General features: G+C 54.3%; 1 protein-coding gene across 1 annotated transcript; it reads right to left on the bottom strand.

The window, feature by feature from the left end:
* Positions 1-3,702: 3,702 nt before the first annotated feature.
* Positions 3,703-5,079, bottom strand: KBTBD13 (kelch repeat and BTB domain containing 13). Its single transcript, XM_029236544.1, has one exon. The coding sequence runs from the start codon at positions 5,077-5,079 to the stop codon at positions 3,703-3,705; it is 1,377 nt and encodes a 458-aa protein (XP_029092377.1).
* Between the last annotated feature and the right edge of the window lie 4,006 nt (positions 5,080-9,085).

Below are 9,085 nucleotides of genomic sequence, written 5' to 3'. Positions count from 1 at the left end.
GGGAGGGAGTATCTGTCAAAGTGCAGATACCTGCCAGGGCCTTCAGTCATTAACACCCTCGTGAAGGGGGCCATTCCTCTACCAGCTAGATCCTAAGGCAAGAGAACCCAGGACAGTTAATTTTCCTATCTCAGGAGGAGGAGGGAAAGGGGCTGAATCCAGGGGGGCAGATGAACCCCAAGGAGAAGAGGCACAGAGAGAAGGGTAACAGGGAGGGGAGTGTAAAGGAGACTGGCAGAACTACCCCGTCCGTCCCAGGATGTCAGTCAAGCAGAGAGGCAGTGACACAAAACAGCACATGGCTCTGGGTTCAAAGCCAGGCTCTGCCACTTCCTACCTGTGCCTCTTCTAGTCACCCACGACCTTTGGGTGTTTGGGTTTTTTTTTTTCCTTTATCTTTAAGAAGGGAGTGGGGATGTTGCCAAGCTGCCTACCACTTAAAATTCTTACAAAGCTTAAATAAGTCCACTGTGGGAATGCTCTCTGTGAACACTGTGTGCTTATTACACATAAAAGGCGTCTCAGGAAGGGTTGGTCTAGACCTAAGGACGACCGAACGCTGGAGCCAGCAGGCCTGTCTGGGCTGGTCCACGCAGCCAGCTCTAAAAGCCGACAAACAAAGCTCTGTGGGTTGAGAGAGCCGATGAGCTAATGGATCTCAAGACTGCAAGTGCGCTTAGCACTGATCAGGAGTGAGCAAGGAGGAGAGCGGTCTGTGCTGTTGAGAAAAATTATCCGTAACTTGAAAATAGGCAAAAGGAGGACTGCATGTCCTTTCAGTGTCATTCTGGGGCAGAGTTGAAGCACTAAGAGTTACTTAATTCTCTAGGAGACTGTGCCTTTGTTCTACTATTTACTCTTGATTAGAGTCCTGACTTTGTAAAGTTACATGCTAACGTAGCTGCATGTACAAGTATGTATGTGCATGTATGAGAAGATGAAAAGGAATTTAGTCCAGTAGAGAACCACAAAAGTTATGTTTTTATTCCCTGTAAGACACCAACCAGCTTTACCTGTACTTGGCAAACTTATTTCAGTATATGTTTTCTAACAACATATACAGATCTCTTGTCTCTCAAATGTGCCTTTGAACCAGCCCTACCATTCTTTTGGTTCCCTTATTAATGAGTTAGATAAATCTTTGACATGTGAATAAAATTACATATTGATAGAACAAAAAAGTGAGGGGCTCTGTGGCATGGGCCAGTCACTTGACCTCTGAACCTCACACATCTTATCAGTTGGGAGAAGGTACCCAACTCCCATGACTGAGGTAGGGCTGGAGTGGGGAGATGGATGTGAAAGTACTTTGCACATCATTCACAGGATGCCCAAGTCAGGATTTATTATTGTGACTCATCAGATTAAATTAATCCAGGCCTAAAAGGTCCCAGGCTTCTGAGGGCAGCATTCTCCAGGGCTTGGCACAGGAACATAGGTCAGGGGAGGAGGCAATGAGGGGCAGCCCAGACACTAGGCTCCATGCCCAGGAGGTGCCAGGCTGATGCTGCATTCTCCATTTGTGATGAGGCCAGGATTTCCCACGGCCCTTGGGTCTTGGAGGATGGAGACCACTTAGGCCCACTCGAAGTCTGCCCAGAGGCTTGGAGAGGCTGGAGGACTGAGCTGGGCATCTGACCAGAAACCAGGGTCAGGGTACTCTAGAGGCGAGATAAGAGTCCTCATCTAACACCAGAGGTCAGCACCAGAGGTCAGCAGCAGGTCCCTAACTAGTGATCTCTACAGCCTGATGTCTTCCAGGAACTCATGTTTTTGGTTTGTTTCTAAAACTATTTATTTGTTGGCTGTGTTGGGTCTCCGTTGCTGTGCATGGGCTTTTGCAGCGAGTGGGGGCTTCTCTTGTTGCGAAGCGCGGGCCCTAGAGTGTGCAGGCTTCAGTAGTTGTGGTGCGTGGGCTCAGTAGTTGTGGCACACGGGCTTCGTTGCTCCGTGGCATGTGGGATCTTCCTGGACCAGGGATTGAACCCATGTCCCCTGTGTTGGCAGGTGAATTTGTAACCACTGCACCACCAGGGAAGTCCCAGGACCTCATGTTTTTCTTTAAAAAAATTTTTTATTGAAGTATAGTTGATTTACAATGTTGTGTTAATTTCTGCTGTACAGCAAAGTGACTCATACATATATATATTCTTTGCCATTATGGTTTATCACAGGATATTGAATATAGTTCCCTGTGGTATAGTGTAGGACCTTGTTGTTTATCCATCCTACATATAATAGTTTGCATCTACTAATCCCAAACTCCCAATCCTTCCCTCCCTGACCCCTCCTCTCCCTTGGCAACCACAAGTCTGTTCTTTATGTCTGTGAGTCTGTTTCTGTTGTGTAGACATGTTCTTTTGTAGGACATCATCATTTTATTCTGTAGGTGGGAAAGTGTCCCAGCTCAGCTGACAGCACAAAAGGATCTCTGCTCTTGCTATCTACGTATGTTCACGGCTGCACACATGTGCACATACACACATGGAAAAGGACGTCAGCCAGGGGTCCAATGAGCAATGCACGCAGCCATCGTCGGGAAAAGCCAACCCTGCACAGAGAAGGTAGGCACAGAGCCAACAGAGAGAGAGGAAGAGGAACGGCATTCCAGGTCCAGGGAATGGCAAGAGTGGAGGCTAGGAGGAAAGAATTAACCTGTAGAATGTAGAGGAAGGGATACAGGTGAGGAAGATGAGGCAGTTAGACCTGCCCAAAATTGGGCTCATACCTTGAGTAACCTGAAGTCATGGAAATTAATAGTCTATTGCCCTGGAGTGATGACAAAAAGGGCAGTGGATAAGGGACTTCCAACTGGGTTCTCCCCTGCGGGCCCACATCCCATTAGAGGGTATGGGGAACCCTTTTTCCCTCACAGGTCTCACTCCAGGTTCAGCTCAGTTTCTGTCTCTACAAGCCAGTGCAGCCTCACTGCCTCCCCAAAGGCCTCCATCTACAGCTGCTCTGCCTTAAAGGCAGGGCTCACAGACTCTTCCCATCTGCTCCAGCCTTCCCGGTCTCTCCTCTTCTGAATCTCCCCATTTAGCAGCTAATTATCCTGCCTGTCTTCTTCATACAGTTTACTACCCTTCTGCCTGGAGTAACATATTTTTCCTCTCCCTATTTTCCCTTTGCCCTGATTTCTTCAGGACTTTATTATATTGCAGGGTTTGGGTTTTTTTGTTTGTTTTTGCCCTGTTGCCTTCAGCCCTATGTGGATCAAGACAAATGTGTGTAAACCTTTTGTTGTCCTTGGCAAGACTCTAAGCTTTATGGACCCCTGTCTGTCAACTACAGTCACGTTAGGTGCAGCACCCTGCTGAGCACACAGTAGGTGCCTAATTCTTGCCTGACTGTCAGTTTGATTAACATCACTTAACCCACTCCCAGCTGGTGCTCAATTACTGGCCCATTCACACACAAGCCTGGATTATTGAAATCCTACCCCCCATCCCTTCCACTGACATTGTGACCCACCAGCTCTCAAGACAGCCCAAGTAATTTGAGGGTTGAGATGCCAGAGTCGTTGCTTCCTGAGATCCTTGGACATGTTCACACCACCAGAAGCAGAAGGCACAAGGCCCCCAATTTCTCACCTGGGGCAGGGAGAGAGAAGTTCCCAGCAGCTCCTAAGGCCAGTCTAATAGACTCAGCCATGGCTCAGAGAAGACTCTGGGCATCCCCTCCTAAAGCCCAGCCCAGGGGTCACAGTTCTGGCGTCGTGGAGGCCACCTGCCCCCGTGCACCGGGAGGCAGCCTGAGGAGAACGGTCTGCAAGGAGCCGGGCCGTGGGAAGCCGGCCTTCTCCCTGAGCAGCCGCCAGGTACCACCCTCAATGGCATAGAGCAGCGTAAACATGCGGTTGACTGTATAGACGGTGTCGCCGCGCACCACGGCCGTGAAAAGCGCGCCCTTGCTGTTGACGAACTGGCCGGGCAGCGCTGTCCACTGGCCCGTGGCCAGGTTAAGGCAGTCGATGGCGCAGTGCAGGAAGTCATCCTTAGGTCCGTTGCGCACCACGTAGAGACTATCGCGGTGGGCCACCATGCAGTGGCCATAGCTCTGAGGGCGCCGCAGCTCGGCTATGGGCAGCCACGCGTCTGCCGTCACCGTGTACTCCACCACGGTCGTGGTGTCGGCTGGCCGCCACAGGCACACGAAGAGGCGGCCGCGGGCTTGGGCGCAGGGCACGCCGGCAGCTGGCTGCGGCAGGTTGGCCGCGAAGCTCCAGCAGCCCGTGGCCGGGTCGTAGCGCTCCACAGAGCTCATGGCCATCCTCTGGAATTCGCCCCCGATGGCATAAAGGTGGCCGTCAAAGCCGGCCAGCGCCGTGTCGTAGCGCGGCTGGTGGGGGCTGGGGAACTCGCGCCACGTGCCGCCGTCGGGGTCGTAGCAGAAGCCCAGTTCCACCACTTCCTTGTTGGGGCCCCGCACGCCCCCCACGATGTAGAGCTTGTTGCCCAGCGTAGCCACGCCGGCCAGCAGCGTGCTGGCCTCCAGGGGCAGCGCGGCCAGCGTGCGCCACGCGTCCTCTTCTTCGTCCAGGTAGCACACGGTGCGCGATGCATCCTCCAAGAAGCCGGGCGCCGGCGCGTGAGTGCTGACGGCCACGTAGCTGCTGGGTCGCAGCGCTGCCACGTAGGCGCGAGCCTCGGGTAGCGCCAGCTCGGCCGCTTGCTCGCTGGCGCTGTCGCGGATGAAGAGCGCGGCGCTGTGGAAGACGTCGTGCAGGCCGAAGGCGGCGGCAGCGTCGCACAGCAGCGCGCAGTTGTCCGACGTGAGGCTGTGCTCCAGAAAGCGCGCCAGCGCCGGCGTCTGCAGGAAAGCGGCGCACTCCACTGCTTGCAGCAGCTCGTCGGGGGCTGCCAGCGCCGGCCTTTCGCCGTGCAGCACCCGCAGCATGGTGCGGAAGCCGTCGGGGCTCAGAGCGCCCAGGCGCACCTCGGCCGCGCGCGCCTCCCTCATGCCCGAGCGGAAGAGGCCGCGGAAGAAGCCGCAGTGCTCCACCAGCAGGGCCCGGTCGGCCTGGAAGAGCTGGCTGCCCACCCACACCTGCATCAGGGCCCCAAGGCCCTGCGGCATGGCGGGCCCAGGCGCGGAGGCCGCCTCCGGGGGCCTGGATGCAGCGGTCACCGACTCCGGGGCTCCCCCGTACCAGCAAAAACTTACCCGGGGCATATAAATATCTTCCTGGCTAAAGATAGTACGGCTCATGTGATGTGGTGGCCAGCGGGCTGGATGGCCGAGGGCCCGGAGGGCATCTGGAGACCTGCCGGGTCACTCACTTCCGTAAGAAAAATGGTAATAATGGTGACCATATACCGGGCACCTACTGCATTCAGGGCACTATGAGGGCAGTTTACAAAATATCCCATTTAACCTGCACTAAAGCAGCTGTAAGCCCTCGTGCAGGTACCCTAACTCTGGCCCTCTGTTTCTTCGAAATGGGGCCAATAATAACACCTGTTTCACGGTATTTCCACAGTGTCTGTACAGTGTTCGGAATGAGGCTCAGAGAATTTACATGACTTGTTCAAGGTCATTCAGCTGGGAAAGAGCAAGGACGGGATGAATACCTAGCTCACGCTTTCGGTTGGTGGGGCAGGGGTACTTGGGTGCCCGAGGGAGAGGCAGAGGTGGAACACGTAGAGTGGGCCGGGATGGGGTCCAGAGTAGGTTTTCTTTTGGCTTGGGCCTCTGCCCCTGACTCTGGGCTAGACCAATCTCTTTTTTTTTTTAATGGTTATTTAATTTTATTAATTTGTGGCTGCGTCAGGTCTTCGTTGCTGCGCACGGGCTTTTCTCTAGTTGCGGCGAGCGGGGGGCTACTCTTTGTTGCGGTGCGCGGGCTTCTTATTGCGGTGGCTTCTCTTGTTGCAGAGCATGGGCTCTAGGCGCACGGGCATCAGTAGTTGTGGCTCGTGGGCTCTAGAGCGCAGGCTCAGTAGTTGTGGCACTCGGGCTTAGTTGCTCCGCGGCATGTGGGACCTCCCCGGACCAGGGCTTGAACCCGCGTCTCCTGCACTGGCAGGCGGTTTCTTAACCACTGCACCACCACGGAAGCCCCTAGACCAATCTCTTTTTGAGCCTCGATTTCCTTCTCTGTAAAAATGCGTGGGTAACAGGTGAACGTTCAGTAAGTCCCTGAATGTGGAAGTATTCCCTGACTCGGGATGGGTGTGGGAAGCTGGTGTCTGTTCCCCTCTTGCTACTCCCCACTCGTCCATTGCTGTATAGCTCAGATCTTGGGAAAAGGAAAGTGGGGCTGCTGAGGAGACTGTATGTCTGTGGATGGGAAGGAGACAGGCTTCTTGAAATAATATTCAACACTTAAATTGCACTGTCAGGCATTTTGTGAGCACTTGAACGTCTATAATCCTCGCAGCAATCAGGGGAGAAAATAACTATTATTTCCCCTCGTTTGATAGATATTATCCATTTATTGCTTACAGCATGCATGAGTCAGATATTATTAAATTCACAGATGAGGAGACTGAGTCACCAAGAGGTTCACTCACATGCCCGAGATGACATGGCCAGAGAGCAGCAAAGCTAGGACTGGAGTGCAGCCAGTCTGACCCCAGAGCCTGCGTCTCTAACCGTTGTGCTCTGCTTCCTCCCTGTGCTACAAATGCTGGGCAGTCACTTTGTGCCAGGAGGTCACAGTTGGAAGGAATTTCAGTCTCCTATGGTTCAGCCCCTTCACTTACAGTAGAGGATCAGACAGGGAATTGCCCAGGGTCTGGAAGCAGACAGCCCCAGGCCTCCTGCGGCCCACCTTGCCCAGAACTTTCCTGGGTGACCACCTAAGACTCCGGGTTCCAAAATGTCAGCCGGAAGGGAGCTTGGTGATTATCTTCTCCTGCTACCTTGTTCTACAGGTGGGTTAACTGAGGCCCAGCCCTGTGTAGGATGTATCTGCCTTTCAGGAGATGTTCAGCAGCAGGTCTTCTTCAGGAGGGCTGGGGTAGCTCAGTGGCTCACAGTGATAAAGCTGTACTTGGGAAGGGAGCAGGGGAACTTCCCTCCCCCCAAGACACATGCATGCACAGATCCTCAAGTATGAATCTGCAGACCCAACACAAGTGTGCCTTTCTTGCCGGGGACTCCCACCCAGTTCACCCCATTAGAGCAGGGCTGGGATGTGGGGACCACTTGTGTGAGCCTGGGAAGCCAGAAGCCTGGAGGCGGCAGCCAGAAATATGCGAGACTCTGCCCCAGAGACCAGACAGGAAGAGGAGGAAGAGATGGGGGGGGTGGGCAGGAGTCCCCACGGATACTATCCCAGGCCCTCTGCCAGCTTTTCTCCTTCCCTGAGGCTAGACGTTGGCTGAAAGCATGACAGCCCCTCCTTGGAGGAAAGTGGGCTCTGCCGTGCCCAGTCCTGACTCTGTCCTTGCTAGTGGTCTCAAGGATAGGGAGAGTGTCTGACTGTTCTCATTTCACACATGAGGAAAGGGAGGCCTAGAGATGGAATGGGCTTTGCCTTGGTTATGAATGAAGATGTGGGATGGATTGAACCCCGTCCACTTGACCCCAGGCCCCAGCCCAGGTGCCTCTCCTCACCTGCATCAGCCTTTTCTTCAGGAAGGGAAGCAGCTGCCTCCTGCCAGGGGCGGGTGGGGAAGGGGCTGACCCCCAGGGGGCCACAGTTCCCTCCCCAGATGGCCTGTTCCTGGCACCTAGTAACTGGTAGACAGACAGAACCACTTCCTGCACCTCTCCTGAGAGCAGGAGTGGGAAGGAGCATGAACGCCCTACTGGCTGAAGTTCCCTCCCAGTCCCAGTTTTTCACAAGCCCATCCCTGATTTCAGTGGGTTGGAGGGCTAGTACACACACCCGGCTCCCACCCTCAGCAGCCAGGAAGTGCGGAGGGGGTCAACCAAGGTGGGGGGTCATGACTCTGAGGCTGAGTCCAGGATCAGCACTCTGGCCCTGTGCCCAAGGCCCCAGTGGGGTGTTTTCTGCAGCTGGTGAGAGTTTCCTCCACCCGGACAACAAATGTCCCTCTGGGACTTGGAGAGGACAAGGAAACTGTCATGGCTGTGGGCAGCCCACGGAGTTCCCAGGCTCTGCCCGACCCCACACCAACCTCCCTCTCTACTTAGCAAGGTTGAGGGTGGAGGCAAGGAAAGGGGCTCTGTGTCAGACCCTGAGCCTTTCTAGAGCACACGCCCCACCTTGTACATCTCTCTATCTGCAGTGATTGGCACACTGAGGGATCTGGTGGACTTCTGAGCCCTAACCTAAGTAGGAATCCCCAGTCTGATGGAGGAGACACAACCCCTGACCCAGGAGAGCCTGCAATCTGGTGGAGGACTGGGCCCAGCTCCACCACCCTACACAATTCCCCTTCCGACCCTCCACTATAAATGAAGGTGTTGAACCATATGAGACTGAAGTTCCCTCCAACTGTGACCTCCTGGCCCTCCTGCCTGATGGGTGACCCCTGGCCTTTGCCACCCATGGTGGTATTTCTGCACACAGGGTAGTGATGAGCTTGCCTGGACCTGAAGAAGAGCACTGGACTAGGAGGCAGGATTCCTGCTGGGCTTTGATGCTGGTACTACCACCGGCTTGCAAAACTACCCAACCTGTCCAGGCCTCAGTTCTTTTTTTTTTGGCCATGCCATGCAGCATGCAGGATCTTAGTTCTCCAACCAGGGATCAAACCTGTGGCCCCTGCATTGAGAGTGTGGAGTCTTAACCACTGGACCACCAGGGAAATCCCCAGGCCTCAGTTCTTCATCTGTAAAGTGGAGCTTGGATCTGACTTCTAAGGTTCTGTTCAGTTTTGACATCTGAATTTATAATTGAAAAATCACAGAAGTGGTTGTCATATTGTGCCTCCAGGGAATGCAGTGACATCACAAAGGGGTCCCAAAAGGTTACCTTTATGTGGAATGGCTTCTGGGGGTGGGAGTAGGGGTGGGTGGCAAGGGCAGGATCTAGTCCTACCTGTCTAGACCTGTATGTGCCCCACTCACTCCAGAGCCACCTATTGAGCACCTGCTGCAAGCCCACTGCTGGGTGAGGGGCCACATCCTCTGCAGTTCGAGGGCCCCAGGGCCCCTTATAAGAGCCTCA

This window comes from Monodon monoceros, unplaced genomic scaffold (genome assembly GCF_005190385.1).
Source record: "Monodon monoceros isolate NGI ecotype Baffin Bay Population unplaced genomic scaffold, NGI_Narwhal_1 Super_Scaffold_21, whole genome shotgun sequence".
Classification (NCBI taxonomy): domain Eukaryota; kingdom Metazoa; phylum Chordata; class Mammalia; order Artiodactyla; family Monodontidae; genus Monodon; species Monodon monoceros.
Note: the sequence above shows the minus strand (reverse complement) of the source record. Positions and strands in the feature narration are given on the sequence as shown.

Bases quoted from the DNA above. Each gene is read 5' to 3' on its own strand.
- KBTBD13 (XM_029236544.1), bottom strand. From the start codon at position 5,079: ATGCCGCAGGGCCTTGGGGCCCTGATGCAGGTGTGGGTGGGCAGCCAG.